Source organism: Gobio gobio (assembly GCF_949357685.1).
Source record: "Gobio gobio genome assembly, chromosome: 3".
Taxonomy (NCBI): Eukaryota; Metazoa; Chordata; class Actinopteri; order Cypriniformes; family Gobionidae; genus Gobio; species Gobio gobio.
Genome location: NC_137099.1, coordinates 13295965 through 13318293, shown reverse-complemented (window position 1 = coordinate 13318293; position 22329 = coordinate 13295965). Strand labels below are relative to the sequence as shown.

The 22329-nt window shown below is 38.6% G+C and overlaps 2 protein-coding genes across 3 annotated transcripts; one reads left to right on the top strand and one right to left on the bottom strand.

The window, feature by feature from the left end:
• The first annotated feature begins 624 nt into the window (after positions 1–624).
• On the top strand, positions 625–12365 carry LOC307124326 (uncharacterized protein). Of its 2 annotated transcripts, none has more exons than XM_079813420.1 (11): positions 625–918; positions 1353–1688; positions 2547–4757; positions 4882–4952; positions 5429–5487; positions 7817–7974; positions 8584–8743; positions 8932–9123; positions 9401–9571; positions 10097–10253; positions 12174–12365. In XM_079813420.1, exons 1-11 carry the CDS (start codon positions 876–878, stop codon positions 12246–12248), a joined length of 3633 nt encoding a protein of 1210 aa, XP_079669546.1. In that variant the 5' UTR covers positions 625–875; the 3' UTR covers positions 12249–12365. The 2 variants fall into 2 exon arrangements, with proteins under 2 accessions (XP_079669546.1, XP_079669545.1); XM_079813419.1 differs by having other exon boundaries at positions 641–918; positions 9350–9571.
• Positions 12366–13263: 898 nt separating this feature from the next.
• On the bottom strand, positions 13264–19996 carry cacng3a (calcium channel, voltage-dependent, gamma subunit 3a). The gene is made up of 4 exons (XM_079812120.1): positions 19408–19996; positions 17851–17934; positions 17386–17526; positions 13264–14473 (listed from the first exon to the last, which is right to left on the bottom strand). Exons 1-4 carry the CDS (start codon positions 19616–19618, stop codon positions 13725–13727), a joined length of 1185 nt encoding a protein of 394 aa, XP_079668246.1. The 5' UTR covers positions 19619–19996; the 3' UTR covers positions 13264–13724.
• Positions 19997–22329: the final 2333 nt, after the last annotated feature.

Genomic DNA, 22329 nt, shown 5'->3' with positions numbered 1-22329 from the left:
CTTCAGGCATTTCCTTCTTTTTGAGTGTGTCAGAATTTCTGTGCATTTGGGAATGGTTAAGCTTAGTTTGGTATTAGCGTTTGAAATATGTTTTAGTATAGTTTTTTTAAAACAACAGTAATAGTAAAACAAGCTTTCACTTGGCTTCACAAATGCAGCTCCAAAAGAAAGTTTGAGAGTAAACCCTGAGTGGTCTATACCCTCACACACAAAGATACCTTGGTAATACTAGGTAGGCTATTCCTTAGTACTTTTGTGTGTTTTAGGTGCATTCAATCCCCCAAAACTGTTGTCTAAATGGCATCTCTTGATTTTGAGACGCAGCCACTGAGTCAACATTGACAATGATCTCTGAATGACCTTCTATGTTAATCTATTTTCTAGTTTGAATTGACAGCACAAGCTCGTCAGGGGAGCGAAAACAAACACTCTCTCTGTTTGCTCTCGCACAAACACACACAACCTAGGTAATAAACTTAATCTTGAAATCTCCTGTCTGTCCCCTTAACTTTTAACCGCTTCCGTCCCATTTTTCCCTCTTAAAAAGATGCCTAATCGTAATCATATGTTTGGACGATGCTGCCCTGCTTTCTACACCCCTAGCTCGCGCGTTCACGGAAACGCACGCGCGCGCTTCATTAAAGTGAGATGCGGTCCGTTCTACTCAACAGTTTCCAAGGCGGACTGAAGGATGGACTTCACTCTTCTATAAAGGTCTTTTTAAAGGAAGATAACGAAAACCGCTATTGATCGTCGTTACACACACTTTCCGACTAGTTAAAGTGTTGTCTACGTTATATTTTAGAACAGTAAAATATTCTTTATGGAATTAACTGTGTGGACAGATTCCTTCCTGGAATGTTTTGGCTCGCAAAATGTGTCGTTTTGTCTATGTTTTGTTATTTATTTTCGCTCCAGGTAAGATGATCATTTCATTAATAGACGAGGAGATAGCCTATTTAAATGCTAAACATATTAGCCTACCTTATGTTTAAAAAACTATTTCATATAGTTATTAAATATATAGAATATCCCTACAAAACTAGTAGCTACTGAATTGTTATGCATCACAGAATGTACATGTTTTTTGGACATGTATCACGGTAGTACTATGATAGGCTATATTTAAATACCATGGTACCTGAACTCAGTACCATGGTATTTATTAAAGTACCACAGTGACATCCCTTACAAAAAAGTGCTGTGCTGTACCACCAATAGTGCTGGTATCAGATGTTAACACTATGATACTTTGAAATATGGTACTAAAATTCATGGCATAACTTTTAGATACAAATATGCAATGCTTAATTATTGAAGGTGATAATGACAATAATGATGTTTCTCTGTAGGTAACACGTTGTTAAACTTGAGGCAAGACTGTGGCGGTAAAATTCTTGGAGAGAGGAGCGGCTCAATCCGGTATTTACCCCCAAACAGAATAACCAACGAAAGCACAGAAAAACTGTTGGATGTTACCTGCACTTGGATTATCGATGCACATAAAAACCAGACTGTTTGGATAGATGTCATTTCTGCTGGCAAAGGTGCTATTGGGATTCAGTTTGGGAATGGGGATACACAGACTTATGAAAAAGAGGAGAGGGCGTTATTCTCTGGCACTGGGAGAACCATCATTGAATGGAGCTTGAGAACGACTGACAAACCATTTGCCACATTACATCTGAGTAAGTGTAATGAAGTCACTTACATGCCAGTACTATGTCAATAACATGTTTTTAGACAGTACTTAGGTATATATGGTAATACCATGTTTTTTTGTACATGTATCCAATACCAAGTATCAAAAGTTTGTGCATGCCATATGCCATAGTACATGAATTCCATGGAAAGTATCCTAGTATAATACCATCACTATACCACAATACTGCAACAGTACTTTTTTTGTAAGAACATGGTTCAGTAGCTTCTTGGTAAAGGGTACCATGGGATGTGTATGGAAGGTACTTTTTGTACACTTATAATCTGCTAATCTTGTAAAAACATCAGAAAAAAAACACGTTCTTATATGCTGATGTATTTAGTCAGGGTTCATCAATAAAATACCAGTGTAATATTAATATTGTTTTTTACACTATCATTCAAACGTTTGGGGTCAGCTAGATTAAATTTTATAGAAATTGGATTCAGCAAGCATGCATTCATTGATCAAAACCAAAGTGTAACGTTTCAATTAATTTAAAATAACTGCTGTTCTTTCTACTCATCAAATTCTGAAAAAAAGATCACTGTTTTCAAAAATATTAAGCAGCACAATTGTTTTCAACATTAATAATATAATAAGAAACATTTCTTGAGCACCGATCAGCATTAGAATAAGTTACGAAGGATCATGTGTCACATACAGTATGTGAAAAGTATGAACAATACTCATCGAGAAGGTTGTTGTATGTTTGTTTATTTCCCTTAGTGTTAAAATGTGTCTTGAATAATCTCCTAATTCCTGTTTCCATTCATCTGTTTGTGTGTGTGTGTGTGTGTGTGTGTGTGTGTGTGTGTGTGTGTGTGTGTGTGTTTTTTCTCAGGATGGAACACGTCAGAGGACAGTCCCAATCTTGCTTTGATTCCTTACACACACTTTGACTCTGACCCAGTGTCTCCCTCTCCGAGTGACTCAAACGATGTAACCCACACCACAGAAATTCCAGTGAGCAGCAACGCAGCCCCCGAAACACACACTCTCAGGGGCGAGAATACACGGCAGGGCGGAGGTGTGTCTGACCTGGCCGATAAGCAGAGACCCCTCTTTCCGCAGGAAATCACCAACAATGGACAGGAAACGGCTGGGGCCTGGATCTCTGACCTCACACTCGCTGGCACAAATTCTTATTTTGATACACTCACCAACTCTGCCCTTGACACACGCGTGAACACGCTCATCGGGTCGTCCCATGAACCTTCTTTGGCTTCCACTGAAATCCAGTCGCCATTGCTGTCTGTCCAAACTACACCCAGACAGGCAACAGACGTTGCCACAAAAACAAGTGCACTTTTAGCCACCACTGAAGTTTCACATACTGAATTGCATAGAGGAAGTTCACAGAATACACATGCATTTAGCGAAATTCAGTCCAAAATGGCTAAAAGAGGTCATCCAAGTTCAATGTTTCCAACTTCCAGCTTTATTACAGCAAGTCCACGAAATATTCAGCCATCGGACAAATCTTCTAAAAATGAAGACTTCCTTCATGACTCTGTTAACAAGGCTAAAGCTACAACAGTGACGGTCCCAAATAAGGATGTGTTTACAATATCAGAGAATGGCGGAACGAGTCAATTTCATGCTACAATCACAGATGACGACCAGCCTATAGAATCGGAAATGGACAGGACAGATCGCTCTCCAAGGTCAACGAATCAAAATCAAACAATCTACGATGATTCAGTACTCACTCGTAGTACGCCTGCTACAGTATCAAAGTTACCAAATGTTAGTCAAACCAACCCGTTAGCATTTTTTGACAGTGACACGACTGAATACTCAGGTTACTCCACATCTCCAAGTAGAATAAGTGAGTCGCCAATAAATCTTACCACTGAGAATGAGCCAACAACCTCAAGCGAGTTCATGCACACTTCACGAAACACGCTTGCAACTCCAACTTTAACTTCTTCGGAAGAATCAACCACTTACATCTCACACACCATCCAAAGTCGGCACAATAAAAGCACCCAAGAAACCAGCTCCACATCTGCATCAATGTCTGATCTGACAGCACACAACAATAAGGAAATCAGTGCCTTCACCACTTTCCCAACTACCATCCCTCCAAACCTGACTCCTACTGAAAGTCCTAGTACACCAGAAGAGGACGAAGGTCTGTCACCATCTGGAAGTGATTGTCTCGGTCTTGCATGCACCTCGTATTTAACATCTACAGTGCGAGGAGAACAAGAAAACCCCATTACCAGCCCTCCATCAATCTCTTTGTCGAGTTCTGAAAGTCCTCAGATTGGTCCTAACGTGACTTCTGACCTCATGGTTGAAGATAGCACTACATTGAGATTTGAGAACCACACAGATGTAGAGTCCATATCACAAGTCCAGAATACCATCACAAAATCAAGTATGCATACTGAATTCCCTAACTACACAGTTACACCTCAGTATTCAAATCCATCTTCTGAAAGCACGCAGAGCAATGTGGGATTTTCTGATGCAACTGACCTCAACGAGATGAGTAATGGTCAAACAGAGGGTGGAAGTCCTACTCAGACTAGTGCGACAAGTTCGAAGACAACACTAGGAGTATCTTCATTTAATGACATTCATACTGAATCAACAGAAAACACTAATGGCTTTACTGCCCACACTAAAATAACATTGAGTGCTTCATCATCTGACGTCACAGCTTCCTACATCTCTCAGGTCAGCACAACTGATCGTGCCTTTCAGACAAGCACACCTGTTAGCACGACTACTACACATTGGGAAACCAGTCAGACCTCTGCGGTTCACCCACCTTCATTAACTACACTGCAGATGAATCCACATGCCACGTCCACAGAAACCACTAACGGCCGGGTCCATACGCACATTCCAGTGCCTCAACCCAGCAGACCTCCCCAACATATGACCACAAGCTCTTATCTTATTCAAACAAAAGCACGCACAATATCTACACAAGCAATCACCCAAACATCTCAGATCCATTCTACTGCATCCAGCTTTGACAGGAAGTGGCCGCATGGACGGCATTATTTCATAGTGGAGGACCAGCCAGCAGTCATCAAGGGTGAGTTACATTTCTGTCAATTTTGCGTTCTCCAAGACTCCTAATTTATCACTTTTCCACATTTCTGAGTAAAAAGGGAGTTTTTTGTTTTAATGAAAAACATTTGTTCTGTTTTTTTTTTCAGAGAAAACATTTCAAGTACTCTTACAAATCATCCTGGAGGGGGATTATGCCCCTAGTATGAGACTGTTTGAGGTGAAACCATTTGAATTACTTTTTTATACACTACCATTTAAAAGTTTGGTATTGGTATTTTTTTTTGAAAGAATGCTGCTTTTATTTGATCAAAAATACAATACAAACAGTAATATTGTGAAATTTTATTACAATTTAACTGCTTTCTGTTTTAATATCCAGACTTCAGTGTCACATGATCCTTCAGAAATCATTCTAATTTGCTGATTTGGTGCTCATGTTGAAAAGGATTCTTTGCGGAGTAGAATACTCAAAGAACTTTTATGAATACTGAAATATAGATTGTAAAAAAAAAAAAACATTATAAATGTCTTGACTGTTATTTTTGATCAAATTGCTTTCTTTCTGAATTTTAATTTCTTAAAAAAAAAAAACGTACTAACATCAAACTTTTGAGTGTATGCCCACTCATGTCAGATGCTTGATGTCATTTGATTGGCGTTGCAGTAATATTTGGTAATCATCCACTCCTGCAGGTGGAGACATTTCTTCAGAGACTTTCTGGATTTCAGAATCAGCATGTGACATGGCACAGGTAAAAAAGCTTCACTGGCCTGTAATTGCAATTCATCTGTTTAGAGATGTGCTTTGAAGTCACTGCGAGTTAGCTTAGAGACTAGATTTTGCTGCAATTATTGATGGAACTGATCATTCATTGAGTATTTAAAAAGTTATTGATGTAAATTAACAATTATTTCTTTGAGTGTTTTGACTGATTATCTAAACCAGGGGTCTCCAAACTCGGTCCTGGAGGGCCACTGTCCTGCAGAGTTTTGCTTCAACCCCAAATAAACACACCTGAACCAGCTAATCAGTGTCTCACAAGGACTGATTAGCTGGTTCAGGTGTGTTTAATTGGGGTTGGAGCTAAACTCTTCAGGACAGCGGCCCTCCAGGACCGAGTTTGGAGACCCCTGATCTAAACGTTAAGGGTCTGTTTACACAACACCGTTTCAACTAAAAATGTAAAACTTTATATGTGTTTTGGCCCTTCATTTACGTTTTGGGGGCCTGAAAATGCAAACTTTTGAAAAATGGGTTTCAAAATGCAAGTTTATGAAAAAGACACTGTTATCATCTCAGTGTAAACTACAAAAATTTGAATTTGTAAAAACGGTGATGTCATGCACATATGTATTACGTGTTCAGTCTATAGGCATGTTGTGTTTGTTTTTTTTACAAAGTGACAACACACCGTTTTAGTCATTTTTGTGGATCCTTGCGAACAGGGATCGTTTTGACAATGTTGTTTGTACGTGAAAAATGCAAAGGAAAAACGATTCAGTTTACAGTGTAAACATACCCTAAGTATATGTAACCCCTATAGGATCATAATTGAACTGCAAAGTGTTCATGAGATTGGGATAGAAATGCCAATGCAAAATAAAGCTAAATAAAAAAAACTGAATATAGTATTAAATATACATTGTTATAAGGCTAAATAAAATGTTATATTATTAAATATACATTATGAAAACAATCAACATATAATACATTTTAAGTTTAAAATCTCAGGGAGTACTTATTTAAGTACTTAATTTAAGTCACAGTGGTTCCGCAGACAAAAAGATCCTGATCGTAAAATATCTAAGAGGTTGATGACGTGTTAACCCTCTGGGGCTCTTCGGTCATTTCTGACCCAAATTTTTTAAAATAAAAAATGTTAAAAATCGTAGCTTCATCGGAATGGTCCAAAACTTGACGACTTTATTGGTACTTGGTATATGAACATCCAAAAAATTGGGGACAGGATTTGAAAAGTCTAAGTGGTCGTAAAAAAATTGTCACACTCAGGATCTTCGGGTCAAAAATGACCCCCATAGGAAATGAATGGGAAATGGGCAAAAATATGAAAATACAGAGTTTCTTTCTGTATACAATCTACAAATCAGCCAGGATGCAGAAAAAGGACTCGACAGTGAAGGGGTGAATCTCTAAAACTTTAAGAGTGCAAAACTGACAAAAAACTCACACACACACACACACACACACACACACACACACACACACACACACACACACACACAAACACACAAAAACACAATGAGCTTTTGGAATGGCAAAGTACATGGAATCGCATCAATTTGTGTGTGTGTGTGTGTGTGTGTGTGTGTGTGTGTGTTTTTGTGTGTGTGTGTGTGAGAGTTTTTTTGTCTTTTTTGCACTCTTGATGTTTTATAGATTCACTGTTGTCCTTTTTTCTGCATCCTGGCTGATTTGTAGATTGTATGCACAAAAAAACTAATTTCCCATTCATTTCCTATGGGGGTCATTTTTGACCAGAAGTGTGACTTCTTTTTTTTACAACCACTTAGACTTTTCAAATCCTGTCCCCAATTTTTTTGGGTGTTCATATACCAAGTACCAATAAAGTCACCAAGTTTCGGACCATTCCGATGAAGCTACGATTTACAATTTTTTTTTATAAAACGCAAGATCCACTATAGTGGTAAAAATGTGCTATTGCGTGATAAAAATGCTCAATGTGTCCACCGGATGGCACCGATCTCATTTAAAAAATTGCTTTCATGAGGCCTAGGCTTGACTCTAAAATGAAATACAGCTTTCATAAAAAAAATAATATATATATATATTTTTAAATTATATTAAATGGGAAAAAATTGGTCATAATTATTGCATAAATATTAATTATAAATCATAAAATTATCTCCAAACACCAAAAAAAGAAAAAATATTATTGAACAAAAGTATATTTCATTGATTTTACTCAAATCTTTTTTTATCTTAATCCCGCCCTCCGGGTCATTTTTGACCCTTAGGTCCTGAGTGTGACCCATAAATGAAGAACCCCAGAGGGTTAATTAAGTGCTTTTGATTGACTCTGTCATGTGTGTTTTCATCAGTGGTCAAGTTCTGCAAACAGTAGTTCAATTCCAAACAGTGGAAGCGCTCTCCTGGCTGGGAAGTGTGGAGTCTCTATTACAGGAGGCGGGGTTAAACCCACTACCAAAGAAAGGAATATTTGTGGGAGGAGTTAGAGTGAAAAATATTACTGTGGGAGGTGAGTGTTGAACAACCACAGCTAAACCAGTTTTCTCTCGCATTTATTCATATCTTGTGGAGCCCCTACGAAAAAAATATATTTGAAATGCTTTTGTGTTCTCTCGCAAAACATGTGCATTCTCTTGCAAAAGTGTTGCATTTCTCGAGTGACACAAATGTTAGTCAAGAGAACGCAAATGTTTTGCGAGCGAACGCAGTTTCACAGGGGAATGCAATACTTTTGCAAGAGAATGCAAAAGCATTAAAAAATACGTTTTTTTTTTTTTTACCATCATGTCCCTTTAGGCCGGGGCTCCATACACTGCAAAAAATGCTTTTCTTACTTAGTATTTTTGTCTTGTTTTCAGTCCAATACAGAAAACAAGATTATTTTGCTTACCCCATTGGCAGATTATTTTGCTTATTTTAAGCAAAAATCCCTTAATTTTGAGTTTTTTCCCCCCAAAACAAGACAAAAACTTTTGCTTGTCTAGTAAATGCTTCTTAATGTAAGATTTTTTAGATATTTGGACTAAAAACAAGACAAAAATACTAAGTAAGAAAAGCATTTTTTGCAGTGTAGTATCTCAAGCAATCATGCCACCTTTCTTTTTTCTTTCTTTCTCAGGTTTGCAGGCAGATGTTTGTGAATGGTTGTTTGAATGTCCATCTGGGTTCCAGTGTGTTTCTTCGAAGGGCAATGCCACCTGCACATCCGTGTGCCACTCTGAATACTGTAATCATCAGGGCATCTGTGTCCATCGCCTCGGGCAACAGCCTATCTGCCAGTAAGTTACATGTACAAATACATGCAGTGTCGTTTGACTTGCGGCATAAAATCTGATCCTCAATGCAGGCCAAGTTCAAAACCTTCTGACGGACACGTATAGCTTGTAAACACGACTTTCCAGGGGAACGAATTAAAAATACTTGCTGAAATGACCTGTGGGTTTGACCAAACTCTCTCAATCTGTAGGTGTCCTGTTGGGGAGGATTACTGGTTTATGGGGCAGTTCTGTGACCTGCGCATGACCCGACCGCGTTTGGTGGGCGTGTGTTTCGGGGTGCTGGTCGCTGTCGCTGTAGTCATGGCTCTTCTGTCTTATCTCGCAGTGCGCCGCTTTAAAAGCAAGCTTATGCAAGCCAAAGTGGATCAAACACGCAGCAGGTATCACATGTGCACTCATTTTAAACACACAAACTCACTCCCATAAAGTCGTCTGTAGCAGCCTGGTTTTGTTATTGGAAATAGTTCGCAGGAAATCATCGGCTAGTTAAAACAAACCATAGGTTGTGATAGCACCACTGAAAGGAACACAGGGAGGGACGGGGTCAGGTGGTGAACACACACAGGCACTCTTATATGTGAATTTGATGTGTATGTGTGGATACAGTTATCGCAGATTCAATCACTTTGATGAGCTTTCGGCTCGTTTTTGGGGAAGGTCCTGGCCAGGCTCTGATGACTCGTTGGATAACCCAGCCTTCACCCGCTCAGATGAATTACTACATCTGAGAGCACTTGATCGTACCTGCTGTTACCATGATGACACTCTTTCTGTGGTATCCACATACCACGGAAGTGGAACACACCTCAACACCATATATCCTCACGGGTACCGTAAGATTATTTACATATTATTGTATAAACAATTGTTTTTTGGACATGGTGCCATGGTAATACGATGGCGTTCTTGAAAGTACACTGTCGATATCATGGTACACTACTGCTCAAATGTTTGGGGCTGGTAAGATTTGTATTGTTTTTGAAAGAAATCCTATAGATAGGCTGCATGTATTCGATTCCTGTGATGCAAAGCTGGATTTTCAGCATAATTACTCCAGTCTTCAGTGTCACATGTTCCTTCTGAAATCATTCTAATATTTGGTTCTTAAGAAACATTTATTATTATCATCAATGTTGGAATTTATATTTTTGTGGAAACCAAGACTCATTTTTTCAGGGTTCTCCGATGAATATTTGACTTTCCTGTCACTTTTGATCAATTAAATGTGTCCTTGCTGGATAAAACTATAAAAGAAAAATTGTCCTAAACATTTGATCGGTAGTGAATATTCCAAAGTGCCATAAATAGAGTTAGTTGTTTACTTGATTTTTCTGTGTACGTTTGGGCTTACAGTTCTCAGTATGGTTGGGATCTCAGCAACTGCAGCTTGGCGGACGGTGTGGTGGATTCTGGGAAGGCTAGTGACCTGTCGGTCTGTAGCTGGCCGATCGAGCCGATTCAATGGACACCATTCCCTTTACTACAGCAGCTCACCAGGAATACAACTACAGTAAGACACAAACACAGACTCTATGACTGCATCCGAAATGGCATACTCTCCTACTATATAGTAAGCGAAAAACAGTATGTGACAAAAGAAGTATGTCCAAATTGAGTGGTGTAGGTATGACTTCGATAGGATTTCCCCATAGGCTTTTGGATTATCGTAAAAAAAAAACACTTTATGATACTTACATGTTTTGTCCATCAAGATAATTCATAAAAGTTGTGTTCATCTGCGAAAATTTTGAAGCTTAAATGCAGTCGCCAGAAGTAAAAGGCTAAAGGTAGGCTATAAACGAACTACACCACGGTCGCTCGACTTCAACGTCACCATCACTAAGCTTCCGACAACTCTTTAGGTTTTCATCTAAAAACATTTTCCCAGAACGTTCGAGTTAGAATAGTTTATAAGAGCACAATTATGAGCATAACTAGGCTGTAAAAGTGGGCTGAGTTTACCAATTCGGCGTGATGCCGTTTAATCTCTTTAACAGCCTCTGTAGCCCCATTTAGCCACTTGTTAGCATCCACCTTTTTCGAGACACATATCAGCTTAAAGGGTTAGTTCACCCAAAAATGAAAATTCTGTCATTAATTACTCACCCTCATGTCGTTCGACACCCGTAAGACCTCCGTTCATATTCGGAACACAAATGAAGATATTTTAGTTGAAAGCTGATGGCTGAGAAAGGCTTCAGATAGGCCTCCATTGGCATTCAGTACATTGACACTCCCAAGACGCATAAAAGGCACTTAAAACGTCGTTACAAAGTCCATTTCACCACAGTGACTCTACAATAATTTTACGATGCGACGACAATAGTTTTTGTGCGCAAAAAAAAATCAAAATAACACCTTTATCCAACTTGTTCTTGTCTTCCGTGTGTGCCTCCACGACGCATGCGCGAGAATATGACGCAGATCCGGCGTCCGGACACATGACCCAGAAGCGATTTGTTTACGAGCAGAGAAAGACACGCATATCTAAGCTGTTGAATTCTACATTGATCGTGCTTTAGGTCTCGGCGTAGTTCATTTCATGGATTCCCGAACGCTGGCGCTACGTCATATTCTCGCGCATGTGTCGTGGAGGCACACACGGAAGACAAGAACAAGTTGGATAAAGGTGTTATTTTGATTTTTTTATGCGCACAAAAACTATTGTCGTCGCATCGTAAAATTATTGTAGAGTCACTGTGGTGGATGTAACGACGTTTTAAGTGCCTTTTATGGGTCTTGGGAGTGTAAATGTACTGAATGCCAAAGGAGGCCTGTCTGAAGCCTTTCTCAGCCATCAGCTTTCAACTAAAATATCTTCATTTGTGTTCCGAAGATGAACGGAGGTCTTACGGGTGTCGAACGACATGAGGGTGAGTAATTAATGATAGAATTTTCATTTTTGGGTGAACTAACCCTTTAAAAAAATTACGAGTGGGGTAATACTGATGTATTTTATGTCGTAGAATAAAACGTGAAAGTGTCTTGAGCTTGTGTTCACCACAGCCCTTATTTCAGCCATTTAACGAAAATTCAAATACAAAATACCCACTGACTTTGGGGCGATTGAACCTGAAGTGCTAAAATGCTAACTTCGCTTCCGCATTTTGGCCGACAAAGTATACCGGATGACCGACTTCTTCTGGTGGGATTTTGAAGTGGACACTTTACTATCCCATGAGGCCACAGGAGATGATTTATGAATGCAGTGAATATACGTAAAACTGATGCTGTTAGGTCACATGATAATGACAACATGGCGAATGTAATATGTCCAAATTACATTCATACTATACAGAACACACTTTTTTAGCGGTTGTGAAGTAATGACTTAAATTCAAAAGAAGTACAGAGAGAGTGTGTGATTTCGGACGCAGCCTCGATGTATGTTGTTGTAACTGAATGACACAAAACTGTGTTGCTTATCCAGGTGAAAGCATCTCGTCCTCGCTCTTACTGTGAAGGCATGGAACTTGTAGATTTAGAGAAGAGCTGGACAGCTTAACGGAGATTCAGAAAAACTGTTCAACTTCGGCCCAAGTGTGAGAATATTTCATCTGTTTAAGGAACACCACTGTTGTACCAAACTAGATCCATCTTAATAAAATCTCTTTAAACACTGTACTCTGCAAAATGTTGGGGTCCGTATTTTTTTGTTTTAGAGTAAATTCATACTTTTATTCATCAAGGACACATTCAAATGGTTCTTTTGAACTTTCTAATGAATCAGTTTCCACACAAAAATTAAGCAGCACAATGGTTTTAACATTGAGCAGCAAATCAGCACATTAGAATGATTTCTGAAGGATCATGTGACACTGAAGAGTGATGATGCTGAAAATTCAGCTTTGCCCTCACAGGAATAAAACAGAACAGAAAACAATTATTTTAAATTGGACTAATATTTCACAATATAACTTTTTATCAAATAAATGCAGCCTTGATGAGCATGAGATAATTTTTTAAAAAACAAAAAATCCTACCAACCCCAAACTTGTACAGGAAATTTTTGCAAGTGCTAATTTAAATAAAATGCGGGACTTATTTCGGGAGGACATAACATTGTTTTTCATATTAAAATGTATTTTTGAGAATATTTTGCTACACTTCCGCTCTGCGACAACAAACCTGGTGTTACAGAACCTGAATGTGCCAAATGACCATGGCAGTGAGACGCCTCTGCGTTTTCCGATTGGCTAATATGCTAAAACAAGGGTTCATGGTTCAATCATAGTCATGTGTGACCCAGACACTAATGTCACCATCCTGTTCTGTCCTCATTGAGTCTGAAATCAATCCACTTAACCCCTGGTGCTCCAGGCCATCTGTCCTATCAATTGAGTTGGCAGTTAATTTGTATAAAATTGTCTGTTAAATCACCCAATCCAATAGACTCACATAAAATGTAGGCTACACCAAAGACAGGAAGATATTTGCTACTCTACTGCACTGAACATTTCCCTTTTGAGGATATTACTCATTTACACAGTTAACAAAAAACTGGCATACATTATCAGCTTAAAAGTTCTAGTTTTGTATATTTTATTTTTGTCACTGAGCCAAAGATATATGGCACCATTTTAGAATGTCATTACATCAAGTTTTACCACTGGCTGGGATTTGCAGATGTGTGAGCACTGACTTGAGAATCGTGCATTATGTTTTATGATTCATACGGATCTAGAAATGGTGGACGAACCAATACTGAAAGTGTCTATTTTTGACATTGCTGCTCATGGCCGTTATGAGTATTGCATCCGAAAATAAAACATCCAAGGACAGGGTAGCATGTTCACTTCTGCATAAAGACAGCAGAGGGACAATAAACAGCACCGTTTTTTCAGTCAATCCACTTCATTTAGTGCATAAAGCTAAAAGCAAGTAATATGCACATATTCAGTGAAGGTAAATGGCTAATCTTCTCTCAGACCTTTCATAAAGCATCATACAGCTTTTCAAATAGCAGCAGCATCATTTCTTTTCACACTGGAGTTGTTCTTCTTGTCCCAGTGCCACTTTGAGACACATATGAGGGCTCTTTTACAGCATTTTGCATGTGTGCACTTTCATTCCCAGAATTTTGCACGTGCGCTGGGCTTTTATTGGGATTTACTGAGTTGAGCTTATAGTTCTGCGACAGCATGACTCCATTTTCCGGCTTGACTGAATTTTGTCCATGTGCATTTGTAAACTCAAAGCCTTTCTCAGTGCTCAGCGAGTTCTGTATGTGCGGAAGGGATTTCACAGAGTTCTGCATGGTGACAAAGCTGTTATTAGCAATGACAGAGTTATGAAAATGCGCAAAACCTTGGCCGGTGCTGAGGGACTTGTGCGCGAGCGCGTGAGTAGCTGTGGATGGAAGCCCGCGTCCCAGCGCGTACAGCCCAAGGTCGTTCCCGTGACGGGCAGGGGAGGGTTCACGTGATCGGGTGTCAGACGAACGGTTTTGACCCTGCCTCCAGCGGTAGCGGGAACGGTAGCTGGTCGAGCGGCGATGCTGCAGGGAATGCGTGCTGGATTGGAGTGTGCGGTGCGAGCGTGCTCTCAACACGCGGTGCGTATCGATGAACAGGTGCACGGTCAGGACCCCAACAGTCTCTGCTATGATGAAGGAAAGAGCGCCGCAGTAGAAGCTCCAGCCGTACCAGTGACTGCGCTTGGACTCGCTCTGGTTGGGGTCGCCAGCATTGGACGAGATGTACACGATAATGCCAATGATGTTGCTGAGACCTGAAAGAAATACATGAGATAAATGTTCCTTCTTTTGCTGCAAACCACGTCTGCGTTTCAAAACTAATCATACGTTGGGGACAAATTTGCTAAAAAATGTCTGTAGAAGTTATGTTAGGATGATTACAGGGGCCATTTTCAGAGAGGGGGTCCGGAACATGATTTCTACAGAGGGGGACCCACAACTAAATCATGCTTTGGTAAATCATAATTATGACATAAAGAGTATAAATTATTAATTATGAGATAAAAGTCAAATTATGGAATGAAAAGTAAGTAAAAATGTCATGACACAATTACAATTTTTTATCATCATTTAACTATATTGGTTTTGCCATAATAATGACCTTTGTTATAATTTTGACCTCGTCATATTTGACTTTTTATCTCATAATTTCTACTCTTTGTCATTATTATGACTTTTCTGTTATAATTCACCCTTCACTGAGAGTTTGATTGACAGGTGATCTGACCAATCATAACAGCAAATCCGCCATTTTATCTGACAAGCAAACCAGACTGAGGAGTTGGTAGATTAAAGGGTTAGTTCACCCAAAAATGAAAATTCTGTCATTATTCTCGGCGAGAATAGTTTTTGTGCGCAAAAAAACCCTAAATAACGACTTACATAGTGATGACGATTTCAAAACAAGGCATCATGAAGCTTCGAAGCGTTATGAATCAGTGAGCCGAATCATGATTCGGATCGCGTGTCAAACCGCCAAACTGCTGAAATTTGGCGATTCAAACCTCTGAATCGGCTCGCTGATTCATAATGCTTCGAAGCTTCATGAGGCCTTGTTTTGAAAGCGTCATCACTATGTAAGTCGTTATTTAGGTTTTTTTTTCGCACAAAAACTATTATCGCCGATTCATAAAGTTATTTTAGAACCACTGTAGTGAGATGGACTTTGTAACGACGTCTTTAGTACCTTTTAAGGGTCTTGAGAGTGAACCGTGCATTGTGCCAATGGAGGCCTTTCAGAGCCATCAGATTTCAACTAAAATATCTTCATTTCTGTTCCGAAGATGAACGGAGGTCTGACGGGTGTCGAACGACATGAGGGTAAGTAATTAATGACAGAATTTTCATTTTTGGGTGAACTAACCCTTTAACGTTGGTGGACTTGAACTTGAAAAACGGTGTGTATCTTTCTGCAGTTAAAAAACAACAGACCTTCTGATGTTCATACATGTTTATTTCGTACTCTAACTCAGTGTTTCCCAACCGGGGTGCCATCTGACGAGAGCAGGGGTGCCGTGTAAAAGTCCTTCAAATATATATATATATATATATATATATATATATATATATATATATATATATATATATATATATATATATATATATATATATATATATATATATATATATATATATATATATATATATATATATATATATATATATATATATATATATATATATATATATTTTTTTTTTTTTTTTCAAATGTTTCAAATAATTCTCTCTTTGTGAACTTTGTTCAATGCATGCGAGTGCTGCCGTATGTTCGAATATGACCAGTCATTTTCGCCGTCATCACCCGGTTGTAGTAGTTACAGAAGACGCGAATGAGAGGTTGCGCGCGTTGTGAGAAAATTTGTCTCTTTGCACTCATCCGAAAGCGCGCACACGTCCCACAGCGCGCAAATATTGAGTTCTCTTTCAAGTCTTGTTCTTGAACGGACAAACTCCTACAATAAGTATGTCAACATGTCCATTTTGATGAGTATTCTAGCAGACATAGCCTGTATATGCCTTAAGGAAACTTTATAGTCGAGAAAGATGACGCATATCTGTGCATTAGGTCTTAAAGGGGCAGTAGCCTTTACTGCTGTCTGTTTAATGTCAAACAACAAAAGACAAGGACATCACTCACTGCTCTTGATTGAATAGCTTTTCAAAGTTTAATAGGATTAATCTTTAATTTATACAGTCAAATATGCAATGTTATTTTACATTTGATCAATTTCTGTACCTGAAAACTAATGTTAGATGTAGCCAACCTGAAAAGCATAGTTTATTTTATTAGCAGGCCTATCTTTGCTCAATAGTATTTATTTGTGCTGCTGCTTGCATTTAAAATATTTGTTCTTATTATTTTCTTTATTTTTATTTGACAGTAGTCCTTTTTTCCCTGAACATAGCAAATACTGAACCGTACCGAAACCGTGAACCTAAAACCGTGATACAAACCGAACCGTGAGCAATCTGTACCGTTACACCCCTAGCGTAACGTATGCAAGGGGGTGCCACAAAATGGAGAACATTTTCAAAGGGTGTCATGACTGAAAAAAGGTTGGGAAACAATGCTCTAACTAGTAGAAAGAGATGATTGGTTCATGTGCCGCTTGAACTGAGGCACTACAACGATCAGTCAAAACGGTATTTATTGTTTGATTATCTTAACTCTTTCCCCGCCAGCATTTTTTGAAAAAAGTTGCCAGCCAGTCCAGCATTTTTTATAATTTTCCCAAGAAGATTTTGTTGTATGAATATCTGAACATGCATTATATAATCAAAAGAAAGAACAGGCCATCTGCTTTTAAACAACAACAACAAAACACTTTATTCTAGCTTGAGAGCACCATGGCTTGTCTAAGCATCATGGGTCTTAGTGAAGGGTCAATTATGATTTACCAAAGCATGATTTTTTTTGTGTGTCATGTGGCAGAAATTGGCTTCCATATCATTGCCATAAAAATAGTTTACAAAACAAATAAAATGGTTACAGTATCACCAAATAATGCACAATCTTAACCTTACAATGGGATGCTATTGGAGTGGTTCACCACCCTGTGAACCCTGATATATTCATATTTAGATGTATTTGTAAATAACATCTATGGTATTGGTACATCCCCATTTAAATAACTAGCTAGAAGTCTATATATGTGTATGTACATACCAGCTGAGACAAAAAAGATGCCTGCACACAGGATGACATTGTGCCTGCTCTTGTAGAACTCGCTGGCGGCTACACACACTCCACCAATGAACAGCAGTCCCACACTCATTATAGGGAAAAGACTAGAGGCGCGCACAGCACCTGCCACACACACACAAAAAATGTATAACTGACTGTTCTATTAGTGCATTCATATTTTGGCATATTATTTATTTTCACACACATGTATCTAAAGTCAGTATTTGTTGTGATTTATCGAAATAATTGGACTGAAAGACAACTACTGTAAAATCATAATGACTCGATATGGGATTTTTACAGTGAATATGAAAAATGTCTTCAGAATCCATTATTTTTTTTATAATTAATTGGGCACTATAGAGTTTTTAAGTGCTATTGTTACTGTATGTTTTTATTGCATGTGTTTGACCTTTAACTGAATGTCAAGCATTTGTAGATACTCACGCAGTAGATATTCCGCAGCATCTTGTTCATAATCGGCGTCCTCTGGGAAATGATCAATGTTCTTACAAACCCCCTTAAATGTGCCTGTAAGAAACACACATCCAGACTCCTTCACAGTCACACATGCGTCAGTTAATGGCCAATGCCATTTTCCACATGATTGGACTAATGCTATCAAATCATTAACAATATCAATAGCCACCCATCTAATTAGTCTTTCTCAAAACACACAGACAGACAAACACTCTATTTCTCTTTTCAATGGACAAAACATTTTCTCTTATAGTGTCATTCCACATATCATGAACCACAATAGCTATTATCAAAATATAGAAGCCTAAAAATTAAAAAATGGGCCTACATTGCTCTTTTTTGTTGTTATGTGCAATATAAAATCAACAAAATGGTCACTACATAGGAGGTACATGTTAGTCTGTGAGGTAGATGTACATGTATCTGCATGATTAGGAGCTGTATCTCTGTTAATGTGTCTGTGTGTGCATTATTGACATTTGTAGAGAAAGTGTATGGTCTGTGCCGACCATCTTTCATAACTGTCTCCTAATCATGACATAAATCTCTCATACTCGCTCTCGCATTCACACACGTCAAGTGAACGCTGCCACTTTGATGCCCTTTTAACAGCGTGAACGCTTCATTACACATTCCATTAAAAGAATTGACGTTGAACTGATATAGGTCAGAGAGTAGGGTGTGAAAGATGGGTCGAAACTAGAGGAACGTGTATCGTGCGAGAAAGTAAAAATAATTCAATCAATAATTAAATAAATAAATCATCCCACAGGAAAGGGGTTTGTTTCGCCACCAACTTTGATACATTTATAGTCAACACAATTACCAAAAAAAGTGATGTGGTAAAATGACAGTCATGGTGATAGGTGAGAGATGGTATAAGATAAAAGGGTACCGCTTTTTACAATAAGGTTTCATTAGTTAACATGAACTAGTAATGAACTGCACTTCTACAGCATTTATTCATCTTTTTTCATTTCAAGATTTGCATATACATTATTAAAATCAAAAGTTGGGTTTGTTAACATTAGTGAATGCACTGTGAACTAACATGAACATAAAATGAACAGCTGGATTTTTATTAACTAACATTAACAAAGATTAACAAATACAGTAGCAAATTTGCTCATTGTTAGTTCATGTTAGTTGATACATTAACTCACGTAAACAAATGAGTGTTAATAGTGAATATTGAATAGTGTTTACTATATTCATGAGTAATCCAAAATACTTGCATGGAACATGTAAAAAACATGGTAAAACTGCAATGAACAATGTAACAAGGTACATTTTTGATATTTTAGAGTATTAATATTTCAAATATTCTTGCATGAAGGTTTCATAACCTTTCTGTTATTTCATTCATTCGATGATTTTTTCAATACCAGTTTTATTGCAACAATGACTATAGTGGCAAGGTAAGTGGTTAGGAATAAATATATATGTATAATTATATATTGTTATCATGTCACCCACATAAACATGCAGTAAAAGCAGTTTATCACAGTTTTGAAAATAACGTACCTTCCATGCAGCACTGTCTCCAGAGCCCTGAGTGCGTCAGTACCTCTTCATTCTTTCGGTTCGTGTCATTGTCATTCACGTTTTTGGTTCTGCAGACGCCACGCGAGTACAACCAGTAGTCGGTGCCCACCGCGATGGTCATCAGGCTGAAGGCCGCGAAAGCCCCCGCCGTGGTGAGGAGCATCTGCACTCCACGGTTACACACCTTCATCCTGCACGCGGCTCTCTGGCATCAGTGTACACTTGTGAGTTTATCCACGAGGGAATTCATTGGCGTTAATGAACTCTCACATGCCAGCGACCATATCAGCGAAGTTTTTGTGAAGTTTTGGCACGCGTCCCTCATGCTGCGCGGCGCTTTTACGCGTTAAGTGAGAGAGATAATTCGGGTCTATCTCCTTCAAGTAGGTAAATCCTCATTTTGACGCTCCAAACTTACCTTATACATCAAAAATCAACTTTCTCCCAAAAGTCATTGCTGTGGCGTCAGGTTTTCTCGGTATTCCCTCAGATAAGTGAAGTATGCCCATGACTGAACTGTGCTCATTCCCGTGGAACATGCTGAGGTGGCTTTGGTTGAGTTTCTGATGGTTCTCTGCTGCTCCAGCTTGGGAATGTAAAGCACCGCCTCTTACTCTGCGCTCGATAGTGCAAAGTTACGCAATGCAAAAGATTAGCTATAATCTGATTCTGTACAATTTACAAGCTAAATGAACTTAACATTTTAAAACTGTAAAATGAGGCGGGACTAATTGCGTAAGAGGCTATACGATTAATTAATATAGCAATACGATTAATATAGCATATTTAATTGGTTAATTTATTGCTCCTTTTAGACCACTTTAAATGTAGTGTTGAAATTCTAAAATCGTATAAAAAATTATTGTAATAATATAAATAGATAACACTGATGCTATTATGACATGTTGTAATTTTTTTTTTTTTTTTTTTTTTACAGAATACAATATTAAGTTGCTATTATTCAGTAGTCTACCTGCTTCTGTAAAAGTTCTATTGTTTGTGTTGAATGTAACATGTTAATGTTAAGTCTGGCTGTATGTTTCATAATCTGCAGTCGCTGCTTTATATAATGCTGTCATTCTCAGGAAACTATTTGTGCCCCAATGATGACACTACAGTGACTGATCTATTTAGTACTTTACATTTGAACAATTTACATATAAAAAAATAGATGTATTTTACAAATTTTTGCCCCACTTTTTCAGCTTTACATGGTACACAGACAGACACAGACACACACACACACACACACACACACACACACACGCACGTCTGGTTCACTATCTTTGTGGGGGGTCTTCATAGTAATTCTACCTCCTTACACTAACCCTACCCCTAAACCTACCCATCACAGAAAACTTTCTGCATTATGCCTAGGTTAAAAAAACACAACTTAGTATGATTTATAAGCTGTTTTCCTCATGGGGAACAAAAAATGCCTCCACAAGGATTTTGGATATTGCCATCTTTGTGGGGACACTTTGTCCCCATAATATAGAGTTTACCAGGACCATATATATATACTGGGTTAAAAAAAATGATACTGTTGTCTGAGGTCAACTTATGACGCTTGTGTGGTTTTTACATTCAGATACATCATAATGAATAAGTAATAGGCTATTTTCTGCCTTGGTTTTGAGGCTCTCAGAACGGTCGGTTTTGATGGGCGAGCTGCACTGAAGACTTGGAAGTAAACGCCCACGGCTAGGATTGGATAAGATTTGCATATTTAATTAGCTTCAGCTCCCCTCAGTAAATGTGGGAATTGTTTTGAAAGCGTCTGGAGAAACGCTCACAGTTCTCGAAAAATATCTTTATCAAACAAACACAATGATTCATCTCTCATCCAACCGCGATTGATTGGAATGTTGTTTCTGTATTACGTGGCCGGCCTGATCGTCAGTGAATATGACCGCGAACCATACACACACGCGCAAGAAAGGAATGTTATTTCACTATTTAAGTTAGCCTGTAGGCAGGCCAGTGATAGCCCATCTGAAAAACACATAGCCCTGGGACTTTGGGCTTTACGAGCACTGGCGTTACAAGAGTGTGTTTGATCACGAATGAACCAATAACACCTTCTCCAGCCTGTGACAGTGTGCAAAGGTATGTAATCAATAGATATCAAATGATCTGTAACAATGCAATACTAACACATATAAAAAACATGTTTTACTCACATAAGTGTGTTGCACCGTTCCTGTCGGATCCAATAAAGAAGGCACAGCATTGTGTTTTAATCTCAATATGTCTGCAAATCCAGTCTCGACCTGTATCTTGTTTACAATCGATTCCGCGGTGAAATGAAGCGAACAAACGCGCAATGTCTTACACACGTGAGCTGGAACGTTTATTGCTCAGTAGTTTAGCTCCATGAGTCGGTGGGCGGGCTTGAGGCGGTGCTTCTGCATTCTATTATGTCAGTGCTCGACATATTCTGAGATCTCTCGTTTTCTGGGCCTGGTGTCTATAAAAGCTTTTCTTTGACTAACAAGGACGTTTTCAGCTCTGAAACTTACAGGATATTCTTATATCACGATGAACTTTTATATATCAAAGGCTCAAAGGAAAGTTGATTTCTCAATTCATCACCCCTTTAATGTGATTTATACACTGTGTTCCCCATGGGGACCAAAACAGAAAGTCCCCATAAGGTCAAAATATACTGGTATTACTATCCTTGTGGGGACATCTGGTCCCCATAACATAGGGAATACAGGCGCACACACACACACACACACACACACACACACACACACACACACGAGGACATTCCATAGGCGTAATGGTTTTTATACCGTACAAACCGTATTTTCTATCCCCTTACACTGCCCCTGCCCCTAAACCTAACCCTCACAGGAGACTGTGCAGTTCACTTTCTGTGAAAAAAACCTAATT

Bases quoted from the DNA above. Each gene is read 5' to 3' on its own strand.
- LOC307124326 (XM_079813419.1), top strand. From the start codon at position 876: ATGTGTCGTTTTGTCTATGTTTTGTTATTTATTTTCGCTCCAG. The intron at 5,488-7,816 runs GTAAAAAAGCTT...TGTTTTCATCAG, and splicing joins CAGCATGTGACATGGCACAG to TGGTCAAGTTCTGCAAACAG. The intron at 9,124-9,349 runs GTATCACATGTG...GTGTGGATACAG, and splicing joins GTGGATCAAACACGCAGCAG to TTATCGCAGATTCAATCACT.
- cacng3a (XM_079812120.1), bottom strand. From the start codon at position 19,618: ATGAAGGTGTGTAACCGTGGAGTGCAGATGCTCCTCACCACGGCGGGG. The intron at 17,935-19,407 runs GTACGTTATTTT...TGTTTCTTACAG, and splicing joins GAGACAGTGCTGCATGGAAG to GCACATTTAAGGGGGTTTGT. The intron at 17,527-17,850 runs GTGAGTATCTAC...TGTGTGTGGCAG, and splicing joins TGCTGCGGAATATCTACTGC to GTGCTGTGCGCGCCTCTAGT.